Source organism: Stegastes partitus, unplaced genomic scaffold (genome assembly GCF_000690725.1).
Source record: "Stegastes partitus isolate 25-593 unplaced genomic scaffold, Stegastes_partitus-1.0.2 Scaffold667, whole genome shotgun sequence".
Taxonomy (NCBI): domain Eukaryota; kingdom Metazoa; phylum Chordata; class Actinopteri; family Pomacentridae; genus Stegastes; species Stegastes partitus.
Genome location: NW_007578398.1, coordinates 148,871 through 165,656, shown reverse-complemented (window position 1 = coordinate 165,656; position 16,786 = coordinate 148,871). Strand labels below are relative to the sequence as shown.

Sequence of the window (16,786 nt, the reverse complement as noted above, 5' to 3'; positions counted from 1 at the left end):
GACAATAAGAAACAGAAAAGACGGATAGAAAATAAACTCAAAGGCTAAGGGACTTCTCTGTGCAGCCACAACTATAGGAAAGAAATTACTGCTGCTCTTGATGTGCTGTCAACACTGCTATATTTTACACTGATATGGCTAACTGTTAGTTAAGGGACTAAGCTCAAGCAATGGTGGCTGTATTTTTCTCTAAATAACAAGGAGAGCTGCAGTACTGTGGTGGCAAACCTCAAATCTCAGTAAGAATTTAAGTGCTGACTCAAACCTTTAAAACAAAAGGGACTCTGTGTGTGGCTAATGTGAGGAATCAGACTGGGCCGCATTCAAGTTTCCTCAGGTGGCTCTGACAGTAAATGGCGACGTGTTAATAACGCCGCCGACTTCAGACATCCCATAACAATGCCACATTTCGCAGCCACTTTGTCACATCTAGCACATAATATTCGATGCCAAAATTAATGTTGAATCACGATGAAGGCTAAATTCTCAGCCTACGAGAATCAAACAACTCCTCTCTTTTAATGCTCTTAGTATAATTTAATCAGCTATCTAGATCTAAAATGAAACACTTTTTATTTCATATAGAGAAACGGCGACACAAGCAAAGCCCTGAACACATCATCAGGTTGATGTTGCTTTCATGGTCTGTTGGAAATATGGAAAATACATTTTAAGCAAAATCTGTTAAAACTGCAACACGGTTATAAAATAGCAGCAAAAATCAGTAAATAGGAGTGAAAACCTCATATCAAATTAGAAAACTAACAGGTAGACTCCAGAGTAAATGTTTATTTGCTTCCTGTATTAATTTAATGCATAATTTCTTCACAAATATTCAGTTTTGTATATTTTTTTTAGCATGTGGACCACATTAGCCCAGGTCTGTATTTAAGACCACTCCATCTAGACTAATCAAATCTGAACTGGATTGTCCCAGAGAGGCAAAACACAGCGACTAATTAGTGAAACCTTTATTCTATTTATCAAATAAAAGAGATTTAGCACATCTTTGCAGCTGGATCACCACAATATCTTAACAAACCAAATCTAGACTCCAAACTTTTATACCTCTATCAGCTTTTAAAAATATGGCGAAGGCATTACGTACCGATTCCTGTACCTGCTTTTAGTCTATTTTATCTTTAAGCCCTTTATTATTATGTTTTGTTTGTGGACTGATTAGACCGGACTGTCCCAGAGAGGCTAAGAAGTCTGTCAAACACAGTTTCTGGTTTGTGAAACGTTTATTCCATTTATGAAAATGTTAAAAAAGGGAAATGTCATTGCACTAGTTTCATGCAGACTACACAAAGCCAGATCTAATCATTAATACCTCTGATTAAAGAAGAAGTCCTGTCATTCTGAGCTGTACTCACTTCACACATTGCCTGTGTATGCGACAAGCAAGATCTTGGAATCATTAAATGTCTGACTGAAATTTTGGCAGGTCACAGCTGATTTTATTGCGTTTAATCAGTCCAATGCTATCATATCATCTATGGCAGTAAACAGTGAAACTCGTGCTGCATTGACATTATCCCGACCTGTGGCCAGCTGAAGGGGAGTGAAATAAAAAATAAAAATAAAAACATTATCATGCTCACCACATAGGTTGAACCGTTTTCTCCCGAACGAACCTCCGTTTCGGGTATGGAGAAATGCATTTTGGGTGCTGCCAGACGACAAGTCCTTTAACGCCACCACAGCCTGCGATGGGGAGGAAGACACCACAGTTTGCCCACAAAGTCCACTGCAGTGACTGTCGGCGGCGGCGGCGGCGGAGGAGGAGGCGGAGGAGGAGGAGGAGGAGGCGGCTCTCACACGGTTCATCCACTGGTTTGGAAGTCCGGGGAAAGCGGTGCCACACCAGGGGCGACTGCGTACGACTTTATTACACGGACAACAACTCACGTACCGAGTCGCATTAAACTTCTCCCACGTCAGTGTTAAACTTTTCTCTCTGCCGTTCCCGCAGCAGCCATGTTGCAAGTGCTAAGTAATTACACCTTCACTGTTGGCATTAAAAAATATCCCCCTTTCGCTCACTTTTGCGCAATTCGTACACACTTTAAAAGCAGCCACCTACTGTTGAGAACCGACTCTCAGCACGCACACGTAATCCGGTTCATGAGCAGAAGTTTCTGGATTCAAGGTGCAGCTGGCTGGCTGGCTGGCTGCTTGGTGGGTTTGTTGCTACGAAGCCCCACAGCGTCGTACAGCCGTCGCTTCGAAATATGTGAGTGGACAGTTGCACTTGTTGTGGTTTTCTGTGTTTTTCCGCTCCCCTACGTTTGCAGAAGAAAAGTCCACACGGCGACGGAAGGCAAACATAGATGAAAATGTGGATTATGTGGCAGAAAAAAAACCCCCCTCCAGATGCACCACTGCCGTCAAGCCATTCTGTGTTCAGCGTACCTACTGGCCCGTCAAGAGGCATTGCAACAATCCTTCTGGGTCAAACCATCTCATCCCCAGAGAGGGGTGGCGTCCGCTCATCACGAAACACGCAGTCTGTGCAGAAAGCAATACAGCGGTGGCAGATTTTCCCAACACATTTCAATATAGTGTCACAATATTTTATTAACATACAGCAAACATGGGTCCCTCTGTATTTTAAACTCCACAGAATCCCTTCGCTTGTAGACCCCATTTTAGTTGGTGCAGCCCAAAGTGACAGTAAAAGCGAAGTCAACAGTCATTACGATCAAAAAACAAGAAAACATATCAAATATACTTATTTTATTGCAATAACTGCCTACATTAACTTGTAATACAATTTATTTAAATGAGAAAAAATGGCATCTGGCTAAAAATTTTTTTTTAATGCTTGCATTAAACATCACTTTTGGATTGACTGCAACATTTAAAAGCTATTTTAAAAATCATCTTCGCTAATAAACAGTTGACACGCTTGCTTTATTTATTCCGAAAACATTTTTTTATGCGCTTCAAACGTCGACTATGCGTAATTGCGGCGCAAAATTAAGCGTAACGCTTTATATTGGAGCAGTTTCCGGTCACGTGTCAGCTACAGTCCGATCATATGACCTCAGTCGATGAAAATGAAAGCTGTATGCGGCTGGCTGAAACCTGTAGCGCTTATTTTGGTCTTTAATTTATGTTTTAACGCAAGTTATCAGCTGGCTGAGCTGCAGGTAAGACTGATAATTAAACCTGGACTGGATTAGAACGAGTCAGCAGCTCACTACATCCAGATATCACTGACAAACGGCTTGTTTTGGTGGATGCTCAGTAGCTGTAGGTGCCAGCAAGTTGGAGCAGTAATGTTGTTGTTTACACGCGTTTGTCTCTGTCGCTGTGGTTTTTAGGTATGTAGGATGTGTCCCGGGACAGTCTTAAACGGCACCGCGGTGGGTCAGTTTTGCTCCGAATCCGCTGGACGGATAGACGGGCGGTGCTGCTGGAGCAATGACAGCACAAGCGACCCTGAACGCATCATCGGGTAGGACTTTAATGTTGCTTTCAGGACTGTCGGAAATATAGAAATAACATTTAAAGCTAAATCTAATACAGAATAGCAGAATAGCAGTGTGTGTGTGTGTGTGTGTGTGTGTGTGTGAAGCTTAGGAGTCTTAAAACACTGTCTAATTTACAGCATTTTTATCAATTTGTGAAAATGCAAAAGAAAACAAGAAAAGAAGAAAGGAAATAAAATTGGCATGTAGACCACATTTCACCAGATTCACACCACTCTTGCTAGACTGGTCAAATCTGGACTGGAGTCCTATAGAGGCTAAAGATTCTTCAAAACACAGTGTGTATATATTCTACAAAAAAAGCCTCTACTAGAGAATGCTCCTCAGTTAAAGCTAAAAGTGGAACTTCGTTTCTACGAACACGAGAGATTCAGGAAGCTTTGAAGTGTTTAAAACCAGTCACAAGCTTTTCAAGTTACCGCAGAACTGTCTCCGTCAGTGATTACCTTTTATTTACTGTTTTTATTCATTATCTCACACTGATGGACTTTAAAGTTTTGTTTTGTTTACTTACTTACATATGCCAATCAGCTACCTTCTGTTACTTTTTATTGTGCGCCATCCCTACAAAGTTAAATAAATAAATAACAATAAAGTAAAGGGATACTTTTCTGTTTTCTTAAGCGCATTTATTTATTTTGCAGGTAGATTACATTATACTGGCTCTAGACTAGATTATCCCAGAGAGGTTTAAGACTAGGATTAGTAAAACTGACTAGACCAGTGACCAGATTTAATCTCCCTTTTTTGCATTTTCACACATAGAATAAAGCTTTCTCATATCTCAGAGTTCACCTAAAATGTCTAACATGGTTCTACATCTTAAGACAAAACAGAAAATCAGTCGTTCAGCGTTCTAATTGAAGTCTCCCTTTCCTTTTCCCTTTCCTGCTGAATTGGAAACTAGCGTCAACTTTGTGAATTTCAGAGTATGAATTAGATCTGATCAGTACTTTTCATTTAAATTCCAGCCTCCATTTCTTTCACTAACCTTATTTAACTGTGTAGCTTCTGAAAAGTTCTTGCTGCATAATCTGAACTCTTTTGGTGTTTTTCAGGCTGGATCTGTCCAATTGTTCACTGACTCATGTGGATGATCTCCAGGAAGCGTCAACAGTGTTAATAATGTAAGTAAACACAATTAACTGTGTGAATAGAGGAAGTCCCTGCTTGGACACTTCTCCCCAGTGACTGCGAGGTTATTTCTTTCAAAGCAAAGTACAAGAGCAGCTGCACATGTTGATTCTGTACAACCACGAGGTTGTTCTACAACATAAAGGACTTGTGTCCCGCTGCACACAGGAAAATGTACCTCACGTACGCGGGAGATTCTTCTGACTGATTACAGTGCTGATAAGAACATTCTTAGGCAGTGGAAGTTTCTATTTTAGGCAGCGCACAAAATCTCTCATCTCTCTTACTGGCAAAGACTAAAACTCTTCTTGTAGTCTCAAGGAAATGAAGTGAATAGAGCTTTAAAAAGCGTCCCCTCATGAGCACTTAATTGTGGACATTTTTAAAGTTTTTATTTTCTACATGCTACCATTTGTTGTTGTCCCTCTAAAAGTATTTTACCCAATAAATGTTTCTGTTGCAGAGACCTGTCCCTCAATCCTATTGTCAACATGACTGACACGGCATTTGAAGGATTCAGCAAGTTAAATTACATGTAAGTATCCCGCCGTTATAAAAGCTTTAATGACGACACAATCTCATCAGTATTGGATTTATTTATTTATTTTTTTATTGGTAATTAGATTTTAATGTCTCCCTAGGATTTTGCCACAAGACACAAGTTGTCCAGGAGGCAACACGTCTTGGGAAAAGGTGGAGGTCAGAGAGGGGAACCGTTTTTGCCAAGGCCAAAAAAACATGTGCAACCAGACGGAACACATGTGTAAGTTCCCTCCTCACAACCTTCCTTCTTAACATCTGAAACTGATAATATCCACTCACGGTTATGGGGAATCCACAGCCGTCGACTGTCCGGAGAACTCGCTCTGCGCCCCCTACGGCCCCGGCTTCTTTGAGTGCAGCTGTGCCGACCAGCACCACGGATACAAGTGTCTTCGAGAGGTTGGTCGCCCGTTCTGTCATAACCGACTTCATTTTTTCCACTTGAATGTTGTGATTACTGAAGTTTGCTGTAACTGTCCTCAGGGGGAGTTCCCGGCTCTCCAGGTGTTTGGGCCTCTCGCGGCATCCACAGTCGTGATCTCTTTCCTTCTGTGGGTCACCCAGAGACGCAAGGCCAAATCGCTGTGAGCTCAAACTGCAGTCGACTGATTTTATTCTGACGAAAACTGACTGTTTTGAAAGGGAAAATGCTGACAGGGTAATGCTGACAAAGTCTGCAGTGACAACAGGCTTGCTGTTAAATATTTTCAGACTTTTACACCTTTTGTGGGGCAGCTATATTTTATGTAAAGGAAATTTATAAGACTGACATTTTTTTGTTTGTTTTTAAGTTACAAATGCAATTTTAGGGGAAATTTTTGCTCCAAGTTTAAAGTTATTTCTTATTGTCAGAAACGACCACTGTCAACACTTTAACACGATTTTTAAATGCACATAAGATGATACTGAAGGTAAAACACTGTGGTTTGCTCGGTGTGCCAACAAATACTGAATGTGTACGAGTTCACGCAAACACTGACTTTACGTCCTGAACCTTGTTACAGAGAATTTAGTTACAACTTATTGCATGTTGAACATGTACTTTAGCAAAAAAGATTTAGTTTTTATGTATGAATTGCCTTGTGAACCCTAAAGATGTCTGCCTTGACTGAGCTGTTAAGTGATTTTAATAACCTCAATGCAAAGTTGCATGTTTAAAATTAAAGGTGTATTTAACTTGGTTTTTAGTTGTAAGTTTCACAAGATCTTCTCAGCTTTAAGTTAAAACCGGACACAAAATGTAAGCGATGCTGTTCAGCTTTTGTTCATCGGTAAAATGTCTTAATGTTAATGAGCAAGATGCTTCTTCCTAATTACATTCAGGGCTCTAATAAAGATTTTAAAACAGCGCATCTGTTTCTTTGCTTGAGGTGCCGCCGCTACATTATCCATGTGCTGTATTAATTATGTATTTAAAGGAGTTCTTTCTACAATTGTCTAAAACCTGTTCAACCACCTAACTTGAAAATTTACTAACAACTGTTCAGTAATGGCCAAACAACAACCCCAAGTCCACTGATGCTGTGTTGGATATATTAATAATTAATCAATGACCTTGTGAAGAAAAAAAAAAAACAGAATGTATGTACAGCACGCATGGTTTGCTGTTCCTAACCTGAAAGCTGAAACACGCGACTACCATCTACTGATTGTGAGAACATGAACACTTAAGATGCCAAAAAATGCTTCACCGCCTGCGTGACGGTTTACTCTTCTTATGTGTTCAATTGATCGGACCATTAAAACAAGTCTGAACAATTTATGAGCGTCATAAAATTCCTCTTAGATAGCTCAGCTCCAACTGTAATTAGAAAACCATTTCTGGCTAGTTTAAAATTGCATGCCGTGGTTGACAAGCGGAGCGTGTTGTGAACCACAGTGGGATTTCTCCGCTCCAACTACGGGCAATTAAATGTTCTGTTGTTAAGAAACAGTGAATCTATTAACATCTGAACACTAAAATTTTCCTTTTACCAACGCTAAAAAAATGAACAACGAGCCCTCTCGTCACATCAGCCTGGAAAACAAATCTCTGTAATTACCCCCATCCTACCATAAAAACACACATGGACGCCGTTTAAAAAGCATATGCCATTTCAGATATATATTTATTGCATGCTAAAAGCACGATATTTTGTGTTGTGTGCGAGCACTCATGCACACAGAGAACCAGCCTCTTGGCTCAGACTGATGTGAGGTGGCGGCCGCTCACTGGTCCACGTTCTTGACTCGCAGCACCACGGGGACCGAGGTGCACGGGATCATTCCCAGACCCAGATCTGTGATGACCAGGTCCACGAAGTCGGGCGGCGTCACGTCATACACCAGGTTGAGCAGGCCGAGAGAGGGCACTTCCTGCCAGTCCTTCAGCTGGGTCTTACCTTTACGTGTCACAATGAGGTCGTCGGGGTCATCTGGAGGGGAAAAGACGAAGATCTGAGAGGTAAATCTGACACAGCAGAATTTGAACTGAGGGGATCAGAAATCAAATCGGTTGTTGCGGAATCTCACCAAGTTCATTGGATACGAAGGAGTCTGTCTGCACCCTCTCACAGAACTTGTAGGTCTCACAACACACCAGAACAGGCACATTAAAGGCTTTGGCCACCAGAGCGATCTGTGATGTCCCCACTCGAGACATGACGTAACCGTTGGCCAGCAGAGCGTGAGCACCAAGGAACACCTTCGATACCTGGAGAAGAACCAAAAATAATAAAGTGAATCCTTGAATGAAGAAATCTAATGCGAGCTGAATCCATAATCTGACAACAGCAGCTCCTTATTCATCTCCCATGGTTTCATGATTACCTCTGGGAGGACGTAGGAGACGGCCGAGATGAGAACGTAGGTGCAGCTGATGCCTTTCTGCACCAGGCGCCTCAGAGCCTCCCTGCCCTCCAGCCGAGGCCTGCTGTCCACCACGATAACGCGGAACTTCCTGCTTTTCTCAAAGGCCTCGCACAGGATGTGGTTGACTAGTGACGAACTGGCAGAAAAAAGATGGAAGCGGAGATAAAAACAAATGGGGTAATGATGGAGGAAAATGTGGAAGGAAGGGGAAGGTTGAAGGGAGGAGACAAAAACAGGGAAGAGAAAGTGTTATGGGCGGTTTAAAAATAGGCGAATACGTCTGGATACACAAGTGTTGCGTTTATTTAACAGGAAAAACAGTTAAGCAATGCTTAGTAACGAGAAACCACAGATTTCACCGCTGACTAATCACAGACACAGTCATGAAACGAAGCCTGACTTTTCTTGAGGACACCATGTCGGCTACAAGCGACTTACCATCCATAGATGAGGATGATGTCTCCATCACTGATCTTTTCTATGGCAGACTTGGCAATAGCTTCAGCAGCAAGAATGATCTTCTCATTAATGTAGCACTCGATGCAGTTCAGCAGCTTGCTCTTTGCCTGGACAGACACGAGAGAATGAATGAACTGTGTTTTGTGTGTGGATCACATCTGGCTAAATTACAATTAATCAAGTTTCACACTAACCTCTTCTTCTTTACATTGACTAGGAATATTGGAGATCTCTTTCTTGATGTATTTAATTGCGTTTCCCATACTGGCTGACAGAGGGCGACATTGATTCAAAAAACTGGAAGGGGAAAAAAAAATGGCAAAAGGAATCATTTTGTGTTAAAACAAAAATTTAATAGATTATTTTTACATGTTTAGGATCCAGTTAAGTTAAAACACACAGGGTGATACATGACTAGACCGAACAAGTTATGTTTTTACCTGATATAAGGTTTGAGCTTATTGACCAAGTCTCTTGATAGCTCCTCGTTTGGAGGTGTAGTGTAATCCCTTATTACCTGAAGAGACACATTACTACAGTTTTAATGCAAACGACTTCGCCGTAATCATGAAAACTAGCAATATATTCTCAAAACAGGAGCATTTCAGCAACATTTTATTGTCCATGAGGATCTGTATAAATTCATTGACGTGCAACCAAAACCCCAGAACGAATGGTCTGTATGTGCAACACTGTACCTGTTTGAAGGCGTGCAGCAGGGCAACAGAGCGAGCGTTGGATCCTGCCACGATGCCCTGGGAATACTGGAGACCCAGTCGAACAATCGCAGGATGAATCACTGTGGAAGGAATGCTGCAAACGACAAACGACAGTCAATGAGGTTTAAGGTATTCTTCAGATATTGGCAATCAAACTCTTTGCAAGCAACACAAACAACCGATTGCACTCTACTGCGCCATATAGTACACGGCGGTCTGTTTACCTGACTTGCTGTGTTAGAGGAGCTTTGCGACTGTACTGGTGAAGGTGAGAAAACAGGCTGACTTTGTAGCCGTAGTCGGAGCGGAGCGGGATCTGAAATGCAACACGCGACACAGCGTTTCAGAGATTAAAACAGACATCACGAGGCTGACCAAAGAAAGAAATAAACACTACAAAACTACTACGTGACTAATGAAAGGCTGCTCTAAAATAAAATTAGGCAACAAAGAAAGCCAGATATTTACAATGTGTGATTTTGCTGACTCTCCACACTGCTTTACCGGAGAGCACAGTGAATTATAACCAAAGACCCGCACAGCAAACAGCTCAGTGTTGTCGGTGAGCGCGACGCACAAAACACAAACACGTCCTACCTACACACAACCGCCGCTTTCACAGAACAGACAGTAACCGAACATCCTCTCAGTGACTTTGCATTGAGCAAGCGGTGATGGTGATGATTTGCAAAAATTATCACGGGTTAGCAAACACAACAGAGTTAGAAAAAAACATGTTAACAGCACACTTTCCATAAAGCCTGACCTCGATGACTTATACCTTTTTAGCAGCATTGTGCCCTGGTGTCTGAAAGAAACGTTAGGTACAATAACATGCAGTTATAACTGATGGTTGCAAAGTTCTTTTATAGTTGTTGGGTAAAATACAAGAATCATGCTACATAAATAGCAGTAAGTTATAATAAGCAAATAAAAATCTTTAATAAATGACTGCAAGTTTTGTTTTATTATATCTGACTTATGAGTTTCTGACCTGAGATCTGTCTGTCTTGCATCACATGTTGTAAACATAAACTGCATGTGTCAGACAGTTCTGTCTATATTTACCTGCTACAGGTGCCTAATTTGAGCATCCAGGCCATTTTTAATAACATAAACCAAACACATTTTTCATTTAATCAAGCCTGAATGTACACGTATGTACAACGTGAGTGTGTGCCTTTTATATAATGGTAAGCTATCTTGAATCAAACAAAGCAAACTGTTATTGTTAAAGGTCTTTACAAGTTAAACATGATGCATCCAACCTGTTGCCTTTCCAACTTTTTAGCCAGCTTCTTTAAAACGTCTGGGTTGTCCACTTGAATGTGTTCTGGGAGCCGCTTCACCACTGAAAATACAACAAGTGTGAGTTTTTCCACAGTGTGCTAATGAGCCAAAACATTATGACCAACATTAATTAGCCGTTAGTCCATTAGTGCTACCAAAAAACCCATTGAAACATGGACTCTTCAATAGTTTGGTCAAGTCATTGCACATTTCTCTGATTGTTCACTCATTGTATACTATGTCCCAGAAAAACAGCTGTAATGTCTTAATAATGTAATGTTTTTTATGTTATTAAAGTCAGACAGAAAAAGGACTAGAACTGGTTATGTTAGCCTTGTGTTTATACCTGGCTGCATCTCGTTAGGCGGTGCTTTAGGTTTACTCGTGGCAGCCGGTTGTCCCGTGTCTCCCTTCTTGCCCTGTTTGGACGCCCTCTCAGCCTCTTGCCGGGCTCTCCTTTCAGCTTTCAGCTCTGCTTTACTCTTTGCGGGCTTATCTGCCGGCGCAGGAGCCTCAGAGGCAGGCACGGAAACCGGTGCAGGAGCAGGCACTGCTGAAGGAGCTGGAAAAGACCCAGGCGTCAGGGTAAGAGATCAGCTACAGAGATGGGTATAGAACATTTCCTTCAGCTGATGAATTCCAGTGTCAGCTGCTGGCATTTAATTCTCACTGCACATAAATCCACCAAGTAACAAATGAAGATAACCGTTCCTCCAGCTGGTACTGCTTCAACAGTACGCACCTTTCTGTGTGGTGGACTGTGCTGGAGGCTGGGACGCCGGAGCAGCTGGACTGACCGGCTTCTTTTCTTTCTCACTTTCCTGTGAAGCCTTGTCATCTTTTTTCTCTTTGCCTTTCTTCTGCTGTTTCTTCTCTTTCCTCAGCCGCTGCTTCTCCTCTTTGGTCAGCTCTTTGCCTTCGTTCTGCGAAGCGACAATTTCAAAATGGGAGTCAATGGAAAGGTAACCACTGAGCCTCATGTAAGCCTGCAGCAATATTCAAGAAAAAAACAAACACTAACCTTTGCACGTTCAATGTCATCTTTCTTCTCAGGTCCATCTGTAATATATGAATACATGATTAGGCTATTTAATAATGTGATGCGGTACTTTTTTGGTTAAGGACAGTGACAATAGGGGGAGCCAGCAGTTTTGATGATGCTGTTAGCTCGCTATCGCTGAACTTGTTCGCTTTTCGTGACGCTAACACAAGAACAGAAGTGGTTTGCTCGCATGTCCTTCACAGCACAGTGACTTAAAACCCCGCCGTTATTAATTAAATCAAAAACTACATGTAAAGATGATGCAATAGCACCACAATGTCTGCCGTTAAACTACACTCCCTCCCGCAGTAGTACCGCTGACTTGCCTACGATGCTAACGTTAGCATGTGGAAATTAACTTTGCTACGAGCCTCCACCGGAGACCCCAGAAGCGGCAGGAAGACACCGGGGATTTATTTGCGTTACACCCGCCGCACAGACATTAAAACACCGGGAACGTGAGATAAAGTCCAGCTGTTACATACTCTCAAACTCACCTGTCACTCCACTGTCAGCCATGTTTACGCTGCCGCTTCACTTCCTCTGCTGCGGCACAAACTGCAGCGCTGGAAAACTCACAGCGCCCCCTGCTGGACCGCCAGGGGCAGGCGGCGGCGGGCAGTGCAGCCGCTGGTGATTTTAAGACGAGTGGTGAGTTTGGTTTGTGAAAAAGTGATGCAATTAACTCTGTCATCACTTGTTTCGTTACAAATAATTATTTTGCATTACATCCGGGAGACTTTACTCCCTGCTTTGTTAAGAGCAGGTCCCCCAGCAAAGAGACACCTTCAGGCAACATCAACCTCTTAAGACCAGAGCTTGATATGCACTTAAAAAAAAATAAAAAATAAAAATAAAATAATACAATAGTAAAAAATAAAAATAAAATAAAAATTGTGGTAATACAACCCAGGTCTTAACAGGTCAAGGGAGTCTTCCCCAACCATTCCCTAAATGTTGCCTGAACGTTACTCTTTGCTTATGTGCGTACTAGCACATAATTTAATGTAAAATAACTGTGCTGCAAATCTAATCTCCTCTATTGTTATTGTTATTATCATCACTATCTGTTTTTCGTTATTTATTAGCTGATTTATTTACTGATTATGGTTCTAACCTTTTATCATATTTTAATTTTTAACTTTTAAAGGACACATGAGCATGAGGAAAATTGGTTTAAAAAATCTTGGTTTCTTCGATTCCAGTCAGATCTTCACAGTTAAAGGCCAGTTTCTTTCCATGCTGACCATCAGAGCGCCGTGCTGTCCTAATAGATATCATGTAATATATTAATGCCCACATCACCAATCAAGATCACTTATTGCTGTATACATCATGGCTGCTATCCGTGGTACTGAATTCTCCACTAAACCAAGTGTCTAAATAACGTAACGTCACCTTCTTTCATTCTCTGTGGATGAATCTGTTTACTACAGTTGATAACTGTCAGCACCATTCACTGGTTACAGCGCTGCTACAACTGTGCAGCTGTTCTGACATGCGTTTACATTTACATACGTTAAAATATATATTTGCTAAATTACAATTTACTGCAATTCTGTGAATTTAATAAATAATAAATTTAATTACAAATGACTGTAATTTTTTGAATGCAAAAATGGACTAGTGGCTAAATTTGCATAAAGTTCAAGATGCACACATTTTATTCTGGGAGATATTCTGCAGAATGAGGCCACAAAGAAAATCTTTAGCTATGACTTATGATTTATCGATTGCTTGATTGATTGAATTGTCTTTTAGATATGTGTGCACGTCATTCAACTTGGCAATATTGGTTTTGAACAACTGCGTTTTATTTTCCTGTAAATGACTTTGAATAACCTCTGTGTGTAATAAGGTGCTATGTGAATGAACTTGCTTGCCTTAGTTTAACTTAATAAATTTAGGAGAATTGTGATGCACAGAATCAAATGACTTAAATGATATTTGCAGTAACGTGTATAAATTACATCTGCATATTTAAGCACTGATAAAAATGTGTACCAAGAGAGGAACTGCGTGTTTCTTCAAAAGAATTTAAGTTTCTAATTCAGCTCCTCCAAAACATCATTTATCATCTACAGTCGTCCTCAGATGTATTCATAGACTCCCATTAAAGATGAAAAAAACAGCTTCAGTCACTGAAATAAGCTGAAATTAACAAAAGTAATAATAAACAAAAAATTTAATGAAAATCCTAACATTGCTTTTGAATCATGGTTCAACAGAAATATTAAAAAAACAAGATGAAAAAACAGCAAACAAGCATGATGGGACCCGTAAACTAATATTTAGTTGAACAACCCTTTGAGCCAATCAGGTGTTTTCTGCAAATCTCAGTCAGACGTCTGCACCTGTTGACAGGTGTTTGGATTTCACTGCTCATCAGCAAAGTGCTCTAATTTGTCCGGAACAGTTTTTTGTTTTTTAAAAAAAATATTCTTTTCAACCACAATTCAAAAGCAACGTCTTATTTCACTAAACTATAATTTATCAAATTTTTATTTATTATTACTTTTTTTCAGTTTCTAGTTATTTGAGTGACTATTGTGAATTTTGCCTTTTTTAAATGGAAGCGGATGAATACATCTGAGGACGACTGTACACCCAAGTTCTTGACACATGAGACTTTTTTCTTTTTTTACTACAAACATTTGAATTGCACTATCAAAACCACAACGCAAATGTACACGTTCAGATTCAGCTGCTGTTAACTTACTGTACATATCAGAGACTGAGGCAGGCGAGACACATATTTTGCATATTTTAAAATCTTTCACTCACTCATATGAAAAAAAAAACACTTGACAAAGCAAAAACAGAAGGATATATATTCAGCACAGCACGTTGTCAGGAATCTTTTATTAACTTTTTAAACACACGTTGCCAAACTGGACAAAACCAAGACAGAAAACTAACAATCTGTATATATATACATACACTACAGAGGGAAACCTATCTGTGCCTCTACGCTATCCCCCTCCAGAGCGAGCAGCTTCACGCCACAACGCCACCGTGTCTTTGACTCCACGCTGGTGTCTGCTGACTGAATTCACGACGCAGTAGCTGGTTGAAGGGGACCAAACCTCACAGAAACACCTGACTTGGTTCCGTTTGACCAGCCACAGCAAGGCGTGTTGCTTCAGCTGCAAGAGGCAGAGCGAGACAGAGGGCAGGAGGAGGAGAAGGCATGCAGAGAGAGAGGGGAGAGAGTCAGGAGGGAAGGAGAAGAAAGACGGAAAGGAAAGAGAAGAAATAGAAGGTGGACGCCATCTGCCAGCTGTCAAGTCCTCTTCAGTCTTACCTGATGAAACACAGAGAGAGAGGGAGAGGGGGGAAGAAAAAGGAGAATATTAATGAGGTGGCTACCACACAGGAACATGCTCCTCCTTGTTACCAAGCAGATCGTCCCTATTTAGAGGTTTGGGAACCCTGACAGCCGCTGACATGTCCCTACTTCCTTCCAAAGCCAGCGAACTTTCACCCTCAGTGACAGCTCCACCAGCCATCCCTCCCCTCCCTCCCTGCCTCCCTCCCTCCCTCCTCGCTTCCTTTTTTGAGAGATCTGTGGTTGCTATAATGGGTGACAGCTGTGGTCTGTCAATCCTCCTTGACTGTCAGCAGTTGGGGCAGGGCAGGAATTTTTCAAGAAGTCCCCGAGACCCGATCGGCGGCCCTGGGAGTAATGCTAACTGCACACGTGCCTGAGCTGAAGGAGAGGGAATAGGCCTTTCACCTGTTGTCCTGCCACACACACACACACACATGAACCCTGACATCCCCCTCCCATCCCCATAAAACACACAAAGACACACTCTATAGGCTGCTGAATGAGCGCTCGAATGAAAAAAAATATAAAAAATCACACACTGAAACGTCTCTCCAGCGTCCTCGATGCTCGAGTCCCCTTGAAACCACACACTTCCTTACATTCCATAAGTGGTGTATTAATATGGGGATATAAGGAAGCATGTCCTCACAAGGGGCAACAACTGGATTCGCTGCCCGGCGGACACAAAGCGCCCTTTCACACATGAAGAGGAGCGGGAACAACCGGCTCGACAATGGTTAACTGTGGCAGAGTGGCCGCGGATGAATGGAGCTAAACACATGTTGATCATTCGCGCTACAACTAAATGTCAGAGTGTAGAGGTTTGGAGGGAATTTCATTTTGTACAAACTAAAAGAGCTATGTCGATGTACGATACTGCCAAATGCCGGTCCATTCAGCCCTGTGATGCCGATGCGATGATGCTGAACGGTGTTTGAATAACTCTGGAGGGTGAGGCAAACGCTGACTTCCAGCTCACAAAGGTCACGCTCTGTTTTTATTTCCTAAACATCGTGCCATGCTGAGTCACTTTGATGCTCATTTAGGAGAAAAAAAATGAATGCAAGTGCACTCGATTAGAAATATTGTTCTACTCACCTTCACTGAACCTCGTCGAGCCTCCTCTTGTGGATTTAGCAGCTGAGGTTGAGGTGGAGGCCGCGGTTTCTCCTTCACGTGTACCGTTTAACTTCCCTAACATGTCAACCAGCGCCGAACCAAAAGGGCCGTCTGAAACACTACTCTGACCGGCTCCTCTGAGGGACACATGTCAGGACACCAAATTTCCTGATTCTTTCCTGTATCGCACCTCGGCTGACGGAGGTGTCAGGGGCTCGGCCGCACTGCGTCTTTCATAAAGCCTAACAACTGGCCTGATTTCACTCACTGAGAATCAAACTGAAGGAAAACACAAGAACTGAGAGTCTGCAGCTGAATCTAGGACATTTCTTTGGTCAGTTTGCATACGAGAGATTTAAATGAAAACTATGATCATAATTACAAAAACAGACAGAGCGGCCTTACCCCTCGCCCCTGACGCTGTCCTCTGCCTTCTATCCGCCCAAACCCATCTCAAACTGACCCCTGAGCTTCACCCCGCTCCTCCTGAGATCAACCATCCTTCCTCTGGATCCGGCCGGTGGATTGTGCCCAGAGCAGGCCTTGCAGATCGGCCTTTTCTATCCCGCCAGGAGCGCCCCCCTCCAATGCGGCCTCCCACCTGTTGGTGTCCTTTAGAAGCCCGGGCCTCTCCTGCGCCTCCTGTCCGGCCCAATCAGGGCCCTGACAGGGGGGAGCCAGCCTGTGAAATCACACCTCTCAGCTGTTCACACTGGGCTTGAGACACCCTACACCCCTGCCGTTCCTCTCTCTGTTCAGCCTCCCCCCACCGCCCCCAACCCCTCAACCCCACCCTGCCTCT

The 16,786-nt window shown here is 42.3% G+C and overlaps 3 protein-coding genes and 1 long non-coding RNA gene across 6 annotated transcripts in view; 1 reads left to right on the top strand and 3 right to left on the bottom strand.

Moving 5' to 3' along the window:
- The window catches only part of snx17 (sorting nexin 17), a 29,494-nt gene extending 27,083 nt beyond the window's left edge, over positions 1 to 2,411 (bottom strand). The window contains exons 1-2 of one of the 2 annotated variants that reach the window (XM_008290336.1): positions 2,087 to 2,411; positions 1,605 to 1,707 (exon numbers count right to left, since the gene is read on the bottom strand). In XM_008290336.1, coding sequence (XP_008288558.1) covers positions 1,605 to 1,664 — 60 coding nt within the window. In that variant the 5' untranslated portion in view covers positions 1,665 to 1,707; positions 2,087 to 2,411. Of the gene's footprint in view, positions 1 to 1,604 lie in introns of both variants that reach the window. The other variant, XM_008290335.1, reaches the window with a different exon arrangement.
- Positions 2,412 to 3,040: 629 nt separating this feature from the next.
- On the top strand, positions 3,041 to 6,524 carry atraid (all-trans retinoic acid-induced differentiation factor). Its single transcript, XM_008290334.1, has 7 exons — positions 3,041 to 3,155; positions 3,330 to 3,463; positions 4,556 to 4,624; positions 5,095 to 5,166; positions 5,273 to 5,394; positions 5,473 to 5,573; positions 5,658 to 6,524. Exons 1-7 carry the CDS (start codon positions 3,057 to 3,059, stop codon positions 5,760 to 5,762), a joined length of 702 nt encoding a protein of 233 aa, XP_008288556.1. The 5' UTR covers positions 3,041 to 3,056; the 3' UTR covers positions 5,763 to 6,524.
- Positions 6,525 to 7,250: 726 nt separating this feature from the next.
- On the bottom strand, positions 7,251 to 12,120 carry eif2b4 (eukaryotic translation initiation factor 2B, subunit 4 delta). Of its 2 annotated transcripts, XM_008290332.1 has the most exons (14): positions 12,032 to 12,120; positions 11,514 to 11,551; positions 11,235 to 11,415; positions 10,839 to 11,054; positions 10,471 to 10,553; positions 9,984 to 10,010; positions 9,427 to 9,518; positions 9,182 to 9,296; positions 8,924 to 9,000; positions 8,678 to 8,780; positions 8,463 to 8,590; positions 7,983 to 8,160; positions 7,686 to 7,866; positions 7,251 to 7,588 (listed from the first exon to the last, which is right to left on the bottom strand). In XM_008290332.1, exons 1-14 carry the CDS (start codon positions 12,051 to 12,053, stop codon positions 7,383 to 7,385), a joined length of 1,647 nt encoding a protein of 548 aa, XP_008288554.1. In that variant the 5' UTR covers positions 12,054 to 12,120; the 3' UTR covers positions 7,251 to 7,382. The 2 variants fall into 2 exon arrangements, with proteins under 2 accessions (XP_008288554.1, XP_008288555.1); XM_008290333.1 differs by lacking the exon at positions 9,984 to 10,010 and having other exon boundaries at positions 12,032 to 12,119.
- A 2,243-nt stretch (positions 12,121 to 14,363) lies between these two features.
- Positions 14,364 to 16,585, bottom strand: LOC103363523 (uncharacterized). Its single transcript, XR_520502.1, has 2 exons — positions 15,964 to 16,585; positions 14,364 to 14,838 (listed from the first exon to the last, which is right to left on the bottom strand). It is a non-coding gene; the product is annotated as an uncharacterized LOC103363523 (long non-coding RNA).
- Between the last annotated feature and the right edge of the window lie 201 nt (positions 16,586 to 16,786).

Bases quoted from the DNA above. Each gene is read 5' to 3' on its own strand.
- atraid (XM_008290334.1), top strand. From the start codon at position 3,057: ATGAAAATGAAAGCTGTATGCGGCTGGCTGAAACCTGTAGCGCTTATT. The intron at 3,464-4,555 runs GTAGGACTTTAA...GGTGTTTTTCAG, and splicing joins GACCCTGAACGCATCATCGG to GCTGGATCTGTCCAATTGTT. The intron at 5,167-5,272 runs GTAAGTATCCCG...ATGTCTCCCTAG, and splicing joins TTCAGCAAGTTAAATTACAT to GATTTTGCCACAAGACACAA.
- eif2b4 (XM_008290332.1), bottom strand. From the start codon at position 12,053: ATGGCTGACAGTGGAGTGACAG. The intron at 9,519-9,983 runs GTATAAGTCATC...GTTGCATTTCAG, and splicing joins GGCACAATGCTGCTAAAAAG to ATCCCGCTCCGCTCCGACTA. The intron at 9,001-9,181 runs GTACAGTGTTGC...GTGTCTCTTCAG, and splicing joins TGCTGCACGCCTTCAAACAG to GTAATAAGGGATTACACTAC.